At 33.2% G+C, this 20,927-nt stretch overlaps 1 protein-coding gene across 3 annotated transcripts in view; it reads left to right on the forward strand.

Moving 5' to 3' along the window:
* Positions 1 to 712: 712 nt before the first annotated feature.
* The window catches only part of Utx (Utx histone demethylase), a 62,890-nt gene continuing 42,675 nt past the window's right edge, over positions 713 to 20,927 (forward strand). For all 3 annotated transcript variants that reach the window (XM_088200681.1, XM_088200682.1, XM_088200685.1), the window contains exons 1-3: positions 713 to 886; positions 979 to 1,244; positions 1,318 to 1,426. Coding sequence is in view for 1 of the 3 variants with exons in the window: in XM_088200682.1 (XP_088056808.1) it covers positions 759 to 886; positions 979 to 1,244; positions 1,318 to 1,426 (503 nt within the window). In the remaining 2 variants the exon portion in view is untranslated. The remainder of the gene's footprint in view (positions 887 to 978; positions 1,245 to 1,317; positions 1,427 to 20,927) is intronic.

Here is a 20,927-nt window from a genome sequence, read left to right on the forward strand (position 1 = left end):
AGTGAATCGCCGAATCCAAGTCATTTTTTTAAATAATAGTAAATATAATGTAAATAACACATTGGATGATTGGTTGAGTAATCAGGGCTGGCCCAAGAATCCTCAGCGCTCCGGGCTCACGAAATGCTTTGTATAGAATCCATTTTGTATTTTTTCCCGACAAGGTTAACGGAAAACAGACTACCGCGAAAGCTAAAAAAAAGTCGTCACGAAAGTTTTTGTTTAAAAACCATTTCCAAAAAAATCATGCCCATGCAAACAGCAAACTGTTACTAAGTTAATTACTTAGTCAATGTATGCACTGACGAGAATTAATACTTTAACTGTAACATATACAATAAAATGAAGTCCGTGGTGTTTTGAGGTTAAGAAATATTTATATGATTAATAAATTTCTTAACATTGATATATACATCAAAGTGTACAAGTTTTATTAGTTATTTATAAAAGCATATTATTTGTATCTAAGTAAATCAAATAATTTTTAATTTATTTATGGTATTAACATCTGTTTGTGCATGTTTCACGATTTTTGCCTTAATTAGTATATATTGTGAATTTGAGCATCTATCGAAAAAAATAAAATGTATGTGTTTAATATTATTGTCTCACTTATAATGGTTATTAAGTGTATTTTTCAATGCAAAATAGTTAGCGCTCAAATTAGCGCTTCGTCGCTCCTAGGGTGCTACCATGCAGCGCTAAAAGCAGTACGTCGCAATTGTGATGCGAGCGGGCAATCGTCGAGCTGTTGTCAAATGTCTCAAGCGGCGGCCCCCGGGGCCATCGGCGCCCTTCAGCTGCCGGCGGGGGCGGATTCCTCGTTCGACGGTGATGATATCAACCTTTCCTCTCAGGAACTGCAACTTCTATCCGAACTTGACAGGTACCGATTAACCTAACAACTTAACGACAGTTCGACTTTAAACACATATTTACCAACACCGTTCGTCTTTCGTCTCCCGTCTCCCGTTTCAGTCGACAGTTCGGTTTTCTCAAGTTGAAACAAACCGAAAATGGAAAGAAGCGATCGCTCGTTTTGAAAGCTGTCAAATATTTGGAGCGAATGTTGATTCAAGCCCAGTCTCAAAAGGAAGACGATATAACGAGGCGCGAAGAGGAAATATCCATCGGAAGGGACGTTCCCAACAAGTGCGACGAGGGAGGCAAGGACATTTGCATCGATCCTAAAACTTATTGTAAACTGGGCCATTTCCATCTGTTGCTCGAAGACTATTCTAAAGGTTAGTGTTGATTCATAGTTGTTGATTCGACTTGCACTTAAGTTTACATTTATAAACCAACCTTTATTTTTAGCAATGTCGGCTTATCAAAAATTCTTCAAACTCGAACCAGAAAACTGGAGAGATCCGTTATTTCTATTCGGACTCGGACTTTGCTATTATCATTTTAATGCATATAACTGGTAAGTCTTTTTCACATATAAAATGATCGCAATAATACACCAAAATGTAAACAAATCGTACAGATGTCTCTGGTTATCCAGTATCAGAACCGTGTCGATAAAACAGTTTTCTGCCGGTAATTATAAAAATGTAATTTTAATTTGAATATGAAATTTTCATATAAAACAATTATATAAAAAAATGAAAATGTTAATATTCGATGTGGTTAAATTTTTGAAATAATAGAAAATAGTTGTTGATTTAGCCGCTAGATAGCAGCACGCCGCGTTAGATATTCTCTTCCTATTTTACAATGTTGCCGTTTCTAACGCACGCGATTCTCAAAGTGTGAATCAATTTTTTATTTATATTAATTAATAATCAAATTAATGTTTATTTACGTTTTTTATCAACATATACCAGATATGTGATGTTGCACAATTATTCATGAGATGCTTTCGTTCTTCTCTTTCTCTCTCGTAGGAGCGAATCGAACGTGTCCCATTCATCCCGGCGACATTTATAAACATCGTAAACTCGAGCGCTCTTTTTACGACCGCTACATAACGTTTGAGAAACTTTCCCCGGTTCGCCTACCTCCCCCAGCTTACAATTTAATGGTTCCGTTCGAACGTCCATTGGTTGCATCGTACACCAGACACGTGTACCTAACCGAATGCGTATGTGTGTACTATCGTGCGTACATATTTTATGGCAGACGCTTCCAACTCGACAACTCGTAAACAATCGTCGTTTCTAAATAAATGCGATTATTGATCATATTATTAGAGTAGGTCCCGATCCATGATTTTTTCTATCCATTTATATAAAAAGTAGTAACAAAAAATTCAATACGGTTTAAACAGTAATCTTAAAAAATCAAAAAGTGCAATATTTAAAAAATCAATGAAACACAAAATTAATGAAAAAAGTTTAGATCTAATAACAAAAAAATACAACATGTCTGCTGATCTTTGATAATTTTTGATGATTTTAATTTCGAAAAAGTTCTTTCACCACTGCAGAGACGTTATTTCAGCTATTTCTAATGGGAGGGGGGGGCAAAAGTTTTTTTAATATTTCAATTGCTTTAAGATTCAACGCCCAGTGAAAATTTCGAAATTAATTATTATATAGGAAATATGTTTTTTAACTCATGATATATTTCGCAACTACTGTGCTTATTGTTTCAACGCAATCCCTATATCTCTTACGCGCATATTTTTATATTTACATTGTTCAAATACGTAAGTAAATAAATAATTTTTAGATTTTTCGCTGTGTGGAATTTTCGTTTGCGCAATAATCCGGTCACGCATTAAATGACATTTTCTATCCAAATTCAAGACAAAATAAATGCACCTGTCTGCCACAAATGACGTCATGTTTAAAATCCACGTCATAAGCAATTAAATCGTGCCGTCACCGTCGCAGTGGGAACGCTTGGTAACGAGCGTTCCATATTAGTTAAATATTTTTCCTCGATATTTCCTAATATGTTTTACAACATGATTTAGCATCTCATGAATGTTAACATTATCTTAGTTATTTATTATTGAAAAAACTATGTCAAAATATCATCATTTTCAAATTAATTTACTTTGTACTAGGGATGTCATTTCAGCTTTTTTTGTCAATATTTTTTTTAATAATAGTCAAATATTTTTCCTCGATATTTCATAACATGTTTTACAAATACATATATTTATTTCGAAGCGAAAAAAAATCTACGCGGTTAGGAGCTAAGCCTTATTTGAGATGTTGTTTCATTTAACATCTCATGAATGCTAACAATATCTCCATTATACTATATTAATGCAAAAACTATGTTGAAATACCTTCATTTTACATAATTGCAGATAGGGACACGAACGCAAGAATATTTGTTTTTAAAGCCAATCCATTGGCGTCTTTAAATCGTAAACTACATTTTATAGAAATACTCCTCATATGTTTCAAATAAATAAGATTGTTTGACAACTATAAAAAAGTGTTGTGATATCATTATTTATATAAGTGACTCTTGGATTTTGCGCAGTAATGTATGTTTTTATTCGCAGTAGTTGCACTTCTTCCTTTTTTTATTCATAACAAATTAATTTTATTCTCTGCCAATAATGTTATTATAGATCGCAGGTACATCGGGAGTGCAATAGCTGGCCATCAGTGGTCGTTTTTTTTTAATACTTCCTGTTCATTAACCCTTTGAGTAGTGTGTTAATTTATACACATTTGTTAGTATATAAACGGTAGTGTTGTAAATTATTTATTATTAATAAAAATCAGTGATTCTCAATCAATATTTTACTGCTTTAATTTATTTAACCACTTTTTTGTATTAGTATGTGTTAATAATTTATTTTAACACTTCTATTAATAAATTTCATTAATTTATTTTACATATTTTATCATATATTATTCAGCTTTTGGATTTTTTTATATCAATTCAGTGGCTCTCAATTTTTTTTCTTAAATGGTTTAAATTCATAGTATTTAATTAAATAAAACGGATTTTTCTGGCCAAATTCAAGGGAATCCCTGATTAGAATAAGAAATATTACAACTTAAAATAAGTGAGAATCGAATGAAGCACATCTAATAGGATAGCTGTCATATTTTTGAAACATAGTGTTAGAAATGCAGACAAACTATGGAGCGAGATGCGACGTCTGTCTGTATTTCTTCTTCAGCTTATTTTCCCTTTAAAGATGAGTTGGTTTGGTTTGTATTTTTATTTAATTAGTTTTAGAACTTTCGTTAGGTTAGTTTTTGATTTGAACAGCAAATGAACGTTTCGCACCTGCAAGTTTATTTTCATAGACATTTTAAAGCAGCGTATATTTTCATTAGCGCCTTAAGCCTTGTTCTAATTTACTTAGTACTAGCTCTAAGGAAATTTCCAAAACTATAGTTAGTTTTAGAACTTTCATTATATTAAGTTTGGGTTTGAACGGATAATGGACGTTTTAGCGCACTCATATTGACCAAAATTCGGTTTAAATAAACTTTGACTAATAGTCTCATATCAGAAGTACTTTGTAATCTCAGTAAGGATATATAAATTATTTTTAAAACATAGTGTAATATCGAAGTGCAAACAAACTATCAAGTGACGAATAGTTAGTACCCGAATAACTTTTTTTAAATTATAACCGTTACGCAAAGGGCATTCTTATAAGGTAAGAACTCCCCTAGCGTACTCAAATCAAAAATTTTCTTGTATACGACTTTCACTTATGAAATTCAAGAGTTCAATCCAATTTTCAGAGACGATTTGCAGACTATATGACGCAGACAAGACCACATCTATACGATTGCACAATTTATAATATTTATTAAATATAAACGGGCAATCGCAAAGTTTGCAAATATATTATAGGAATACAGAATTAAATAAGGTTTTCTTAGATGTCCTGAGAGTAAGGCCGGTTTCACACGTGCCGGGTGGATTTGCCCGGCACCGGGCCGGCGCCGTGTAGTGGGGATGGTGTTGTATGGGCTAGTACTATCATTTCAGACGTGCCGGATAAATCTACCCGGCGCCGGCTCGGCGCTGACTGCCGGGTTGTCGCCGGCCGCGCTCACTAAACTGTCCGGCGCCGGGTACCGAATTGAGTGTGGTGGGGGTAAAACTCAAACATGAACCGGGCCGTTGACAGTGATTGTGGTATCTTGCAATAAAATATAATATATATTCCTCGTGTTTAGGCAATAGCGGAAGAAATAGACCTCGAAATTTTAATTATATTAATGTAATCTCTTTTAATTATCTTAGTAGAACATACAAAAATAAAAAATAGCGCGAAATGTGTGAAAGGACTTATGTGAAGCCGTTAATCCTAAATTACTGGCACCAGTTGACGGGGTATAGGTCGGGTTGGGAAGAAACCGGCCAGAGACCGGCTACGTGTGAAAGCTTTGTAAACGGCGCCGGCCCGGTGCCGGGCAAATCCACCCGGCACGTGTGAAACCGGCCTAAGAGTGAAATTTAGTTTAGTGACGTCTCCCTCATTCATATCGCGAAGGCTACAAGTTCCCCAATCTTTGTTCTACCGAAATGATTAATAGCCCATGTATATTTGCTTCTTATCGAGGTTGGCAGTCGGTCAACAAATTTCATTCCAATGTTTCACCGCGTGGTGGTCGACATCAAAGAAAATGCACGTTGTTTTTCTCTCTCCCCTGAATGTTTCGAGAAATGCCTCACGTGTTCGTAAACAGTTTTTGTACAGCCGGCGTCGATTACATTATTTCAATTCAACAATCGTAAACAATAACCATTGTGAGTTATTGACGCATTATTCGCATTCTTTTAATTAATTGTAACGGGTTTATTTAACAATGGATTACTTTTTCTGTCAACAAGCTATAGAGTAGACAAAATTCAAAGGATGAAGTGGTCATGTAATTAATTTACAGAAGAAAATTTCCATCAGTGTCCGAACGTTGTATAAGAGGGTAGGAGATTTGACTCTGAAATTACTTTAATGAGCTCTAAGAAAGTGCATGACTGTAACTTCAAAATATACATACATTGTATCGGAATTATCAGTTCTTGGAATACACCACACATTAAATATGCACAAGACGGACGAACCAAGGTGCGGTTCTTGAAACGTACAAACGCCGGCACTGAAACTAGATACGCACGCAGGAAGAGGAAACCCGTTCATTCGCTTTGAAAACTAGTTAATAGATAGCAACTTTGACATTCCTACCAGGTAACATTAACCGCCGACGGTCTTATCCTCCCCTCGAAGGATGTTTTGTTTTACTTGTTATAATAATACGTGCTCCAATTTAGTGGTTTCATAGTTTGGATAGTATGCGGGCACCGCTTTAATTAAGTCGGTCATTATCCGACACGACACAAGAGCGTTTTGTGGAATTTAAGCGATTTATCTCTACACATTTACAGAAAACATGTGGAAGTAAGTTTTAGTTTATTTCTCGTTGGATAATACAGGAAATAGTTGTGGAAAAAGACATAATAAATACTTGTAAGAAAAGTATTTTGAGTGAGCTGTGCGTGCATTTTATTTTCCAGGGCTTCCGGTGATTTATGGAACACGATCGTGTACTTTTTTACTTATGCTTATTTACGAGTCTTGTGTGAATTGCACCTACCTGCATTCTTTCGCATGAGAAAGTGCGAATTGTTAAATATTTAGTCCGCAGCGTAAATATAGAAAATCTAAAAATATTAAATTGCTCGTTGTTCTGAAAGTAATGGTTGATTAAACGCAATATTTAATGTAATGGAAAATATAAATAAGTATTTTTAATCAAAGTACTATTTTTATCTACGTTGTTTATTTTAGTCGTAATTAGGGCTTTTTTGGTCATGTAACGCGATGGAACGGCGTTCCGGCGTGCCGGAAGTTTTATTTTTTTGTTTTTATAGAAATATTGGTGCAAATTGATTGATTGAGTTTCAAGCTGATCTTGAAAAGCAGGACCGAACTCAAAATTATTGGCCGGATTGCTGGCTATTACAGCAAAAAAAAAGAGATTTTTGCTCCTCAAATGAAAGGTTGAACATATAGAAAATAAAACTTGGCTGCACACCTTGTCTGAAACGACGATGGGAATAAAAATTTCCAAAGGATGGGCCAACAATGAAATCTCATATTCTGGGAAAGATAAGAAGTTACAATTTAGCTCACTTTGAAAAAAAATCTCGTTCACAGAGAATCTGCTGCACACAGAGCCAGCGTTAAAAATTATTTCTGAAATCAAAAACATTTTTTTTAAATTTCGTAAAAATGTTATAACAACATAAAACCTAATGAATGAAAGTTATAAAAAGAATAATAATAATAGCTACTGGTGAAAATGTATTTGGATTTCACTATTGAAAAATAACTTCACTGTAAATATACATTCACTGTAAATAAATAATGATGCGTATGTAAATGTATATATTACTACGTATGAAAAATTTGAAATCATATAATTTTACTAGCACTTGAAGAAAATTATATTTTCACTAGTAAAAATATGAATCTACCGGTGAAAATGTATTCCGATATGATTTCACTGAAATTACATATTTTAAAAATATTTTCGCGATAGATTCGAGACTGTTTTTTACATGTTTTCTTAGAGAGCTAACCCGAGAATTTCTGGTTTAGAATCTGGAACGTCATTTCAGCTTTTCCAAGGGCGAGACCAAAGTTACCCAGTCAATTAAATATTTCGAGTTCATTAAATGACATGCATTTTTCTGCTCTAATTCAAGAGGGACAAATGCCCCACCTGCTTTCTTCAAATGACGTCCCTGAATTGCTTCCGAAATGAACAGACAATGGTATCACTGATTAACTCATTCGTTTTGAATGGTGTTTAGTGATTTATCGTATTTTTTCTAAACACTTATGTGTTTAGAACTGATTACGCTATTGTTTACTGCGCGCGTTGGGTGCCGATGTTGTTGGATTCAATAATTAAGGCTTAAGTAAGATGTTGCCACGCTTGTGGAAAAAGTTTCGCTAACCTTAGGTATAAAAGCTAAACCATTAATCCACCTATCGCTGGTCTTACTTTAATGCTGACCTATCGCAAGCTTTTATAGTTTATTGGCACGTCTTTCCTGGCAGTTCAGGTTGTATACTAATTTTGGCAGTATACAGATCCAAGATTGGAGTACTTTCGAGGGATTATAATCCTCTTTGGAAACACGTTGGAATCAGGGGTGTGTAAAAATAGCTGTCCGTCTGAGGACAGTCTTCTATTTCTACAACGTCCTGCGCAATCTATTCTGGTCGCGAACAGACGACGACACGGAGCAGGAAGGATGTTGCACTCTGTCGAGCCAAGCGAAGCAGTCGACCTTGGCGGCGATCAGTGCGACGGTACCGTTATCATCAGCGCGGCTGTACTGACATCGAAGACGGTGTTGATGGAGAGACGAGCGCGGATTTCGGATTTGGCACTCGACAGGACTATCGATCGCGGCTGACCCCGGCGGCTAACGGGACGGGGCTCACGTCAACCGGAGACGGCCAGGTGGCCCCCGACGGGGCGGAGGCGTCCCAGACACCCGCCTCAGTCCCTCCGCCGGTGGTTCGATGACCTCCGCGATGGGTTCATTCATCGCAACTTCGTTTTCGTAGAGCCCGGCGAAAAGACTCGCTCTGTTTGCATAACACAGTCAACAGATTGTGTAGGTACTAACTGTTCCTCCTTCTGTCGACCTCACATCAGATCCGAAGACAGCTTGGACTATGCCGGAATGAGCAATGTTACTTTTGCGGTGGTCATTCAATAAAATACCCATCGAAGAATTGATGTTGGGAGATCTAAGGATGGCAGAAATGTTTGTGATGACGGCGCTTCATTGAAGTTAAACGATATAACTCTTGAATTTCATTTTAAATATAATGTATAAGACACCGGTGTAAGCCCCAGTTGCCTTTAGAAACCTTCAAGCTGATTGTCTTTATTTTTAAAATATTTTCTTCAGAAACTATTAAGAACATGCACGAGGGGCATTTGCTCCCTACTCCTTGAATTTGCCAAAAAATACATGTCATTTAATGAAATACTATGAATTTTAATGAAATCGAAATATTAAAAAAAAACAACCACTGACTGGTCAACTTTTGCCTCTCCTTTGGAAAAGCTGGGGGTTATCCCTCAAAGCAAATCTAAGAAACATTCTCGAATCTATCCCGAAAATATTTTTTAAAGTATGTAATTTCAGTGAAAATATATTTTTACCAGTGAAAATATAATTTGTCTGGCATGTGCTAAAAGCAATAAAATCGTGTCGGTGCCTTCGCAGTGGGAACGCTCGACTACTGACTGGCCAACTTTTGACCTTCGCCCCCCCCCCCCCCCCATAGAAAAAGCTGTTGTAACGTCCCTGAGAGCAACATAAAATTATTAGCCGAGATTAATTTGTTATAAATAAAAAAGGGAAGTAGTGCAACTACTGCGACTAAAAACGTTCACTACTGTACAAGGAGCCATATTATCCAGAAAACTCATTTGAATTATGATATCACAACACACTTTTTTCTTATTGTCAAACAATCCATTTGAAAGATATGAGGAGTATCTCTACGTTTTTTAAAAGATAACTCTTATAAATTATAAAAAAATGAAGTACAGACTCCAATGGCTTGGTTTTAAAACCACTTCATCCTCGGGTTTATTTTAAAAAAATGTTCAAAAATAATCACCTTTTTTTATTGCGATTTATTATGTGATGTGTTATGAGAATGATGAAAAAAATCAGTTTAAAATTATTTATTCATAATTATTATTATTATTACACTTTTAAATTTTTTTTTTTAATTAATAAAAATTTTAAGTTGCCTCCTTTGCTGTTTCTTTTCATCCAAACTCTAAACATTACATAGAAATACATATGTATGTGTGTGTATGTTACGTAATGTTTGTTGTCAAATAAAAAAAAATACCTTATAATACAGTATGGTGATTTTTGAAACAATGTGTAACGCATAAAGCAACCATGCATTCTGGACAATGGTATTGCGCGTCTCTTCTAATTTTTTCCCCATTCGCGTCAAACAAACTAAATTTTGGTTCTGATTTTTGTGGATTTTACACGAATATATTTTACCATCTGGTTATAATAATACGCAGTTCTGAATGAATAGATCTTCTGAGAAAATATTTGAAACTTATGGTTTCTATTTTGTTACCTAATTTATGATGACATCCAGAAATAAAGTAAATATATTCGAATTGTCTGATAATTTCCGCAGTCCATGGAAGTGGGTGAAATGAAAGCAATCTGAATGAAAGCAACCTGATCGTGTAAAATAAATACTAGCATCATAAAGTGTCAGTTTTTTTATTTGATTTATGAGGGGTAGTCTTCAATATAAATGCACATGTGAGAGAATGCATAGATAGAAACGTGTAAAAAAATACTAGCATCGTAAAACAGGGGTAGCCAACCCAAATGATCTTGCTACTACTTTGAAAATGCATCATAACGGAAATGCGAGCCACATATAAAATTATATATCCCCATATTAGATTTTGATACACTATAGACATTTTTTGGAATGAAAAATTTAAACGTAATGAGTTATTATTATTGTGTTTAGTATTATTCTTACATGTAAACATAGATAATATAATAATAATGATACTAAACGTTAATTGTAAAAAAATCTATAATACTAAAAATGAAATATAAAAAATATATAAATAAAAATGTTCAAAGCAAGCCGCGGGTTGGCCACCCCTGTCGTAAAGTGTCATTTTTTAAATTTAATTTATGAGGATCAAATGTCTTCGATACAAACGCACATATGAGAGAATGCGTAGTAAAGCAAGGTATTATGCAGAACGATTTTTTTTTAATATAGAGTTCACACGCGCCCGTGCGTGTATGCGTCTAACACCAAAAACATTTTGAACGCGCCCGTGCGTATAAAAGGGTGAAGTGGTTAAAAAACAAATATTCTTGCGTTCGTGACCTTATCTGCAATTATGTAAACTGATGGTATTTAGATTTAATATAGAATAATGGAAGTATCGTTAACATTCATGACATGTTAAAGAACACCACCCAAATAAAGCTTAACTTTGCATGGATTTTTTTCGCTTCGAAAAAAATATGTGTTGTAAAACATGAAATATCAAGGAAAAATATTTTACTATTATTATTATAAAAAATATTAACAAAATTGTAAATTTTTATTTTTACTATTATTATTATATATAATTAATATTTTTGTAAGATTTCATTCACTCGCGATGTTTAATATTTCATTCATTAAAATATTCGGTAAGAGTATATATTTTTAGTTTCAATGATTAAAATAATAGGGTTGTAAAACATGTTATGAAATATTGAGGAAAAATATTTTACTATTATTTAAAAACATATTGACAAATATATTATGTCATTTAATTAAATATTATGAATCTTAGTGAAATCGAAATATTAAAAAGACGACGCTAATTGGCTAGATTTTATTAATATATAAATAACAAATGGTTGAAATAACAAAAAAATGGGGTTCAAATGTACCCCGCTTGGGGATGGTAATGTTAATGTGAAAAACCAAGATCTCCTTCGCTTCGTTCCAATACTAACCACATTGATTTGTTTAATTTCTTTCAATAAACATATATCAATTCACATATTGGAATAACATACACGAGTGTCAATGCCATAAATTTTGCCATTCAAGTGACTGCAAATCTGTTACTAAAAACAACATTAAACAACTGTTCGTGCAATTTTTATTGCATTTAATGAACTATTGCAATATTTATTTACAAAACCTACTTATATTAAACGCTATAAAGTCAATATTTGTAATTTAACCGTGTTCGCCATACATACCTACTTCGCCAGTTGCTTGCTTTAAAATTTAAAGCAAATAAACTTGCATACCTAAAGTACGCTTTGAGTTAACATAAACAGCCTTATTATAACCTAGACCTATGCGTAATATCCCAGACTCGATTTTACTATATAGTATATCATAATATTATATATTCGATGAATCTGTGTGTTTTCAAGTTCGTCTCTAGGACGTTCAAGACGACCTTAAAATTATTGCGTGCCGGTTTTTTCAAAACTTAAACGCTGCTGTGTAACAATTTACGAGGTATATAAATATTACATATATAATATATTCACCTATGTAGGTATTAAAAATAGATTTTTTTTATTAGTAGATAACAAAAAAGTGCATAAATCACACTATTCCGAGCGCGACACACTTACCGCGTTGCTAATTTATGCTTATCGCCTCGAATAGCTTCACGTTGTTTGGGTGCAACGTCATAAGATGGATTTAAATAGGTCAGAGTATGGACGAGCCAGTTTTTTAAGAATAGCGGAATTACGTTGCGCTAGACCCCATGATCTATAATTTTTAAATATTTACATTTAAATAAAATTAAGTAACTTTTACTTATTTGATACTAAATAATACTGAAAAGTCGAAAGAACATTGCATGAATATTCATTCCCGCGTGATCATTGTATTAAATTTGTGTTTGTAAGTAAAATATAATATTAATATTTCTCCTTGTACAAAGCACTACGACGTTGCACCGTTTATATCATGCATTGTGTGATCGCCGGCGCATATAGCGGGGGTGCGCGTTCCTATAAAAAATCTAGAATATAATTACTGTTAACGTTAAATGGATAACACAAGCTTAGTTGTTATTTGGTGCTACAGAAAAAAGCGTTTATATATTTGTTTGCTTGATCGTGTAATAGTGAATCGTTTAAGTGACATTGTATTTTTTTCCTTTAAATAAATGCAGTTATATAGTTTTATATTTTTTAAGCAATAATTTTTATATATTTTTTTGTATGCCTATGGATTATAATAAAAAAAGAGCAACTTTGTGAAATACGATTAAATTTTATTATATGCTATTTAAAATTAGCAGTTTCAATAAATACTTTGTTCTACAAAACGAATTGTTCGTGTATTTATGTAAGGTATATCTTCGGAAAATGATTTTTTGTAGAGAGTTATTCATGAGGTGTTCACTGTTCACACCAAAAATGATGCGCAAACAATTTGTTTTATATGTTGTTTATTTAAATTGCTCTCAATTTTATTTATTTTTGAGCGCGAAACGCGAGAGAATAAATTCGAAGTAATTTCTAAACATTTAGTTAAAAATATACCATAACTACGCCACCAATTGAATAGCAGATTGAAGGGCTTCGTATTGTTATTTTTTTCATTTCTCTTTTCGTTCCGGTTTAATTAAAAAAATGCATCGGTTTGATCAAGGTTTTTATTTTTCGGTTCTACTCCGAGTGAAAGATAGATTCGAGACTATTCTTTTTTAGATTTCCCGAGAATTTCCGATTTAGAATCAGGGACATTATTTATGATTTTTTTAGTGGGGGGGGGGGGGTTCTGGTTGATTTTGAATGTTACTATTAAATGACATGCACTTTTCTGGCCAAATTCAAGTGCATTATTTAATTGTGGACCATAGTTGCTATACAATGAATTGTATACCAATGCTTTAAAAATCACTAAGATATAAATTATGTATTTAAATAAATCATTTTTCATAGTTAATAATATTGTAACATCTAGCGCCCATGCGATGATGTTTGTATTTTTGCATCGTACAAAGAGTGTTCAGGCTCGACTTTAATTTAATCTGTTCAATTGAATTGATTGATAGAAATTATAATTATGTATATATACATAAGTACTACTTCTATACCTCACCAATAGTATATAGATTTTGAGAAAAGTCACAGGTTCGTGGGAGATTTAAACACGCGACCTTTTTCTACGTTTTCTGCGAAGGAGAGTAGGGGGACTTGATGTTCCTCTGCCGGATTTTCGGCTTGGAAGGGTAGCTTTTAGAGCCAAAGAGGATAGGGATAGGGGGTTGCGTGTTTTCCACCCCCCTTTGCTGCCAGACTGTATCGAAACGCGTGTCTCCCGCTACACGTAGACGTCCCCGGGATAATCGATATTTCGAGGGAACTGGGGCCGCTTTGCTTTTTCGGTGAAAATGCTAACTTTTCGTTAGTATAATGGTTAGTTAAAACCACCGGGCGGATTCGAACGCGCGCACATTTGCATGCGAATCTTTAATTTTTTTTAGAACTGCAAATTTTCACGTATTCTAAAGGACGACACGTTAGCGTTTGTTTCTTTCTTGGATTGCTACGTGCAGAAGCTTGTGCTTAACTAAAAAGTTTTCATTTTGAAGACTCAATGTAACTATTACTAAAAATTATTCTTGCTAGTTCAAACAATTGCGACATATTTAGAAAATCTAAGAATGTTAAGAATGCGGCCTAAACGTGAACCAGAATAGTTATTCCAAATTTACACCTTTCTTGTATTGAAATCTCACGATGTGTGTTGCATATCAACTCAAGATAATTGATGCATTTAGTGACTTGTATCGACATATAATAGAGTTAAACGATGATGTAGCATTATTTTGAATCCTTTCTATAACCATAAACTTGCTCTTCCTTATTATTTTATACCACGTCATAAATGTCGATATATTACCTGTATTCGTAAAGACCAATAAACTTTGGATGACTCGAGAGAAGAAACGCTGTCCTACATAAATAAGCTTTGTTCAGCTTTTGTAATTGAATCGAATCGAGCGTTGTTGTCGGTATCGATGGGTTCGTCGAGCTTTGATTTTTTTACAAACGGGTTCTAACAGGTTCGCTAGAATCCTGATGCTGTTCCACCACTCTGTGTTGTCTTTGCTGTTTCTTTGCTTCGATTTCAGGACGTTCTCGGACTTATTTTGGGAGCACGCGACTCGCATTTCTGCCTCAGGACTCGTAAGAGGCCTCTGCCTTTTCCTTTGTGTGTGTGTTTGTGGTTTTTTCCTTCTCTCCGCCAACGTTTGTTTAGGTCCGACCGGTGTGCGCTCGCGCAAGGAATACCTGAGCGTGCATCTTCGGGAGAACGTTGACCTTCGGCGCAGAGGTCTGTTTAGAACCTGTCCTAGACAATAAAGAGGATCTCGCCGGGCTCGGAGGGCATAACGACCTTGCTCCTCCGTCTTGGAGCCTCTTCTCAGGACCGGGTCCCTTTTTTGTTTTGCTCAATTTTTGCAGTTTTTTGCCTTCTCTCCAAAGGTCTTCGGAGACCCACGCAGACAAAGGCAAAGAAATGCTCAACGCCTTAATTTATTGATTAGTTATGAACAACAAAAAATGTCAATTGAGCTCTTATACAGGCAAACAAGCCTCGTAAATCAACGTTGCACAATCGTACGTGAAGTATTATAGTATCAATGAATGGTGAGAGAACAGCTGTCAACGCATGACTTTATAAAGTAGAGAATTGTGCATCTACAGGAAGAAATGCGCAATCCTTTGTCTGCTCTGATTTATTGGATATTTAGGTAAAGTGAGGGATACCGAGAAAAAAGTGTCTCTTGAGATCTTGTTTATGGCACACAGTCGTAAATCTGTCGGCAATTGAATATTTTGAAGGCTCGGCAAAGCTCTTACTGGGTCGTAAATTAGAAATTAGTTCCGAAAGCCATAAATTAAAAGTCGATACCCTTCGTGCTACACAAGGGTTCTGAGAATGACGTAGGTCTGGAATGCGTTCATGTTGTATAAAAATTATTAAAAAAACGTAGCGTGTGACATTTATGTTTATTTTAGCATAACGGACTAAATATATAGACCTTTTGCTAAATAGATTTCTAATTGGTTAAGGATATGATTGAGAGGTGATTTATGACCCATAAACACGTCATTCTGTTTTTACCATAATATATTGCACTTACGGTCATTATATTGTAAACTGTACAACAATTATTGTGTATGTTTTTGATACAAAGATAATGACCATGCTCCTGAAAGTTTTTATGGTACAATTTAATTAAGGATTTTTAGAATAGAAAAAACAATACCAATATAAAATAATATTTTTAACCCTTTAAACGCCAGCGAATATTAGTGAGTCACCTATATTTTCGATGTACGCGTCAGTATATTTTTCGGAAAATAAAATACTTAGTTTACTGATAAATTAAGCTAGTAGTACAATGATCTTTACTAATTAAAAAAAAATATATTTGTCGCTGGCGTTTAAGTGATTAAAGCGAGACTTCTTATCTTTCGGTCAAAAATCTTGTAATGTGAAAAATTACGTAAAATTTAAACCAACTGATTTAACTATATATCTTTGATATTAAAATTGAGGCGTTAACTAATCAAGTCATTTCTGCATATAAACGTTCTTGATTTGCCTTTTATAATCTAAATATTATGTCTGGAGCAGAATTTGGTCAAACATAGACGAACGGATTTATTCATGTTTGTTTGTTTAATAACGTCAGATTTTTGTGGTATGTTAACTGTTGAAGATATTTGTTGACAGTATACTGTAGCAAAACCCAATGATACAGTATCATAAATGAGATAAAGCTTCAGTATATGTACAACTCATTAGGAAACAATTATTTCTGGCGTACAAATATAAACGTTTGCGTCGAAATTCTACTTCGATCCTTTGTCTCCGTTTTTAAGCCTTTTTCAATTCGTGCAATAGCGTATCTGCTTTTAGAACTTGAAGCTATCTATATTTTGTAGGATCGATTATTTCATTCATGATTATATGTTTTGTCTTGAAACTCAGTCATTAGAAAAGCTGAAGTATTTCAAAGATCATAACACTTAAATTACGATAAAATCAAAAACCTCTTTATATTAAATTTGTAACATATTATAAAAATTAATTTGTTTCAGTAAAACAAATCGTTCGTCTGTGCATCTACATCGCAGTACAAAAAAAGTTTCGCCCTCTTCTCCCGCTTTTAACCGTTATGCGTCGCGAAACAGATTCTCGTCTCCCGCATTCAATCTTAAATATATTTAAAAAAATATCATGCCGCAATCAATTAGTTTTTTGCATAATAGCTTTTTTAATCAACATGCGTTTTAAATAACAATGTTTTAAATTACTAACAAATCATAGGATAAAAGAGCTTAGAAATATTCCAACGGCTTCTTAAAAAGGTACTGTTTCTATAAATAATCACTTTTGTATTTGGCAAACTTTTTTGGAGGTCAGAAACTTCAGCTTAATTGATTTTCATCGCTGAACCAACGTCACAGGCAATTGCATATTGTTTACGTATCGCACAAATTTATTTATATTTACTTATTATTAGATTAATATCCGAACAACATATTACAGTTGCTTGTAAATATGTTTTCCTTAAATATTACACAAAGCTTTGAATGTCAAATCGATCTTATATAAGTAAACATATTAATGAAATGTTTACTTTTTTATGTAACTTTGCAATTAAAAAAATATTTACTAAAGGAAAATTCCAGGGCTTTTCTGAAAAATACCTATTCAATAAGTGAAGCATGTCCTGAGAAAGCTCATTATGGAGCGTAACGAATTCTACATTATAAAATGTACCAATATATTTATTACAATTTATGTAAGGTATTATTTTAATTAATAAACTAATTAATATATATATATATAAACTATGATGAAAACTATAAAGCTAAAACGTTTATTTTTCTTTATTGAATATAATAAAAACCTTTTTCATATATTCTATTAATGAAAATATATTAACATTCAATGGTTTCGATGAAAAATAACATATTGAGAGTTTTTGACTTACATATGTCTTATTAAAAAAATATGTTTTTAAATACATTGTTGCAATAGTATTTTAAAAAATAAATAAACACTCTCCACCTTAATCATTTAATTAATTCAATATGAAATACAATCATCAGGATTTAGGTAGAAAAATCTTTATGGGAAATTTTTGATTTCTTTCAAAGAAAGTATAGAGCTATAGAGGATGTTTATTTTATTCTTCCGTTGCAATCTGACAGGCGTAAGCTCAATGCGTTACAACGAGGTAAATCTGTACCAACTGGAAAAGTCAATCAAACATAATGAATACCTACAAGTATGTATTAACCACCAAACTGAAAGTCTGGGAATCAGTGACATATATACTTAATTATAAATTATTCATAATAGATATGACTTTTCAACTACTACAACGTATTTTTTGTTTATTAACGCCTGGTTAAATGATATGATAGTATTGCTTTGCTCGATTTTAAAACTAGAAAAGCGCACGTACTGTTTTAGGGGTTGACTAGTGTCGTTTTCCACAATGCGATCCAAGAATTGTTCCCGATTTTGTCTGGCGAATAACGATTCGCACGTATTCAATCTATCTAATAAATTCAGAACTCAAGCACGTTTTCCAGTTTATGGAGATATATTATATATAGATAATATTATATCTTTCTGCTATTTATTTTGAGGTCAGTCGATGGTCTGCATTCACCCTGGACTCTTATATTATTTCCAAAACAAAACGTTCGAGTTTTTAGCACATCTCCATACTTGTTCTTAGTCGCAGTAGTTGCACTACTTCCATTTTTAAATATATATATAACATGATCTAAATTAATTTTATTTTTATTTAAGGTTGTTGAACGCCTAAAGTCAAGAAGAAATTGTCCCAATTAAAATTGCGCAATAAGCAATTAAAATGCCAATAACTTGAATTAATCACTCTGCAAAAGAAAAAGGCCACCTGATATTTATTTAAACAAATATAATAAAATCGCGTATGTCCACCACTTGCCAATAAAACTCACTTAATTCTTTCAGCAGTCACACTTTCAAATAATTAATCTAAAGTATGTCCAGAGAGTTCCTTTTTTAAAGTCCCTTATCTAAGCGTTTATGTTGAAACTCCGTTATATTGAGATCATATTTTTGTAACGGCCAAAATTTATCTAGTTTATCACTTCTCAATATAAATATGTAAATGGTTCGCTATTCAGCTGAACAAAAAATTTAAAGCAAGTGAAATTTAGGATAAGGTGATTTTTAATAATTTCCAAATACCATTTTCCATCCAATTATTCATGATGCTCAAATGCCAAAAAACAACAACGCCAAATTTGAATAGAATTTTCTTTTATGCGTTCTTCAGACAATCTGTCTTATATTTTTACCAAAAAAAAATTGTTTTTTTAGTCGCCGTGTGCTCCTTTGGTTAAATTTTAATTAGTGTCTTCGTACAAGGATCAACCCAAAGCGATTGTGTCGAGAGTAGATCTTTTGCAAATTCTGATAAAATTCTTCCTGTTTCTTACATTTTAATGTCTTAAATATTTGACTACAACGCATCCCTATATATATTTTTGGTCTTCAAACGAACCAGTTTTTTCTCTTTTTTTTAAATTTGATTTTGATTTAACCCCTTACCGCCTCACAGTGCCATTATGCCCTCACAGATAAATTATAAAAATATTTTTTTTCTGAATATTTTTTTATCTCGCTGAATACAGTGACATATTTGGAAACATAATTTTAACAATCTGGCATCGATACCAGAAACTGCGTTAACTAACCGTTGGTATTCATTGAAGTACAGTTGGTAATATCACATTGCTACGTGTTTGAACATAAATTTTTCGTTGATTGTTTACAGCACACGTTTTAAAAAAATATTGAGAAACGTTTGAGAATATAGTAAGTAATTTTACAATCGTTATCATATCATTAATGTGGTTTCTTTATAAAATCAAATATGTCATTATGATATTGGATTGCCATAAATGGAGCTCCATTCATTAAGTGAAATATGCATATGCAGTATGTATTCTCTATTTTTAGGTAAAATTGATCAAAAATGTTTTATTAACATACCCGTTACAAGTGAAAACGGGTATTTTTAGATAATGTTGAATTAAATATTTTTCGCAAAACAATAAAAAAAATAGAAAATGCCTTTGATTTTTTTAAATATTTATTTACTACTGACTACGATTCAATATGTGTGGAAAAATAACCAATAGGTTTATTTGAAAGAATAACGAATTTACGACAATTTCATGCCCTAATTATCGATAAATACAGGTGATCCAATCCGAGTTTCCTATGCTAGCAGCACTGTAAATCAGACCGCTCTGATAAGGTACATTTCCACCTCTCTGGGTATGTTATTAGTAAATTTGTCGCATATGGAGCGAGAAAAATACGTGATTTACAAGAGACCATTACATGCTCTAAAAGTGACTGTTTGGTTCACATTGTGGTCAGACGGCATCATTGGGCCTTACTTTTTTTAAAACGACGAAGGTCGGACTGTAAGAGTCAACAGTGAACGCTATAGGTGCATGATAACTGTTTATTTTTGGCACGAAATCGTAGATACGTATGTGGTTCTAACACGTTACCGAGCGTTCCCACTGCGACGACGCCGACGCGATTTTATTGCTTTTTACGTGACTTCTGAGAAGTGATTATTTTTTTGCGCCCTTCTATTGACCAAACTTCGGTTTGAATATACTTTGATCAATATTTTTATATCAGAAGTCAGTGGTATTATCGGTAAGAATAGCTATCATATATTTATATAGAAGTGCAGACAAAAAGTCTGTCCTAATAAAAGTTCTAAAACCATAATTAATTTTAGAATTTTCATTGGGCTAGATTGGAAGTTGAACGGCAAATGAACGTTTCGCAACCAACAATTTGTGTTCCATAGATATTTTAGAGCAGCATATTATTGAACTAGCACCTCTCAGGTAAATTATATTTTCGATAGTAAAAATATATATCTACTGGTGACAATATATTTGAACTTACTAGTAAAAATATAACTTTACCGAAAAATACACATCACTGTAACATTTCTACATTGCATGTATATAAATAAAATGCAAAAGTTGAAACCATATAATTTTACTAGCACCTGCCAGATAAATTATATTTTCACTGGTAAAAATATATATCTACCGGTTAAAATGTATTCCGATATGATTTCACTGAAATGAAATTTTAAAAAATATTTTTCGAATTTTTAGTTAAGAATCAGAAATTTTGTCAGTGAACCTTTTTATTATTTCGATTTCATTAAGATTCATAGTAGTTCATTAACCCTTTGGATGCCGGGCATTTTTGGAAAAATGTTCCAGAACTGCCGGGACTTTTTATTAAATAATTAAAAAGTCAAAATGTGTATTTTAGTTTGTAAACATGC

Source organism: Plectrocnemia conspersa, unplaced genomic scaffold (assembly GCF_051122295.1).
Source record: "Plectrocnemia conspersa isolate PC_06_02 unplaced genomic scaffold, ASM5112229v1 ptg000012l, whole genome shotgun sequence".
Classification (NCBI taxonomy): Eukaryota; Metazoa; Arthropoda; class Insecta; order Trichoptera; family Polycentropodidae; genus Plectrocnemia; species Plectrocnemia conspersa.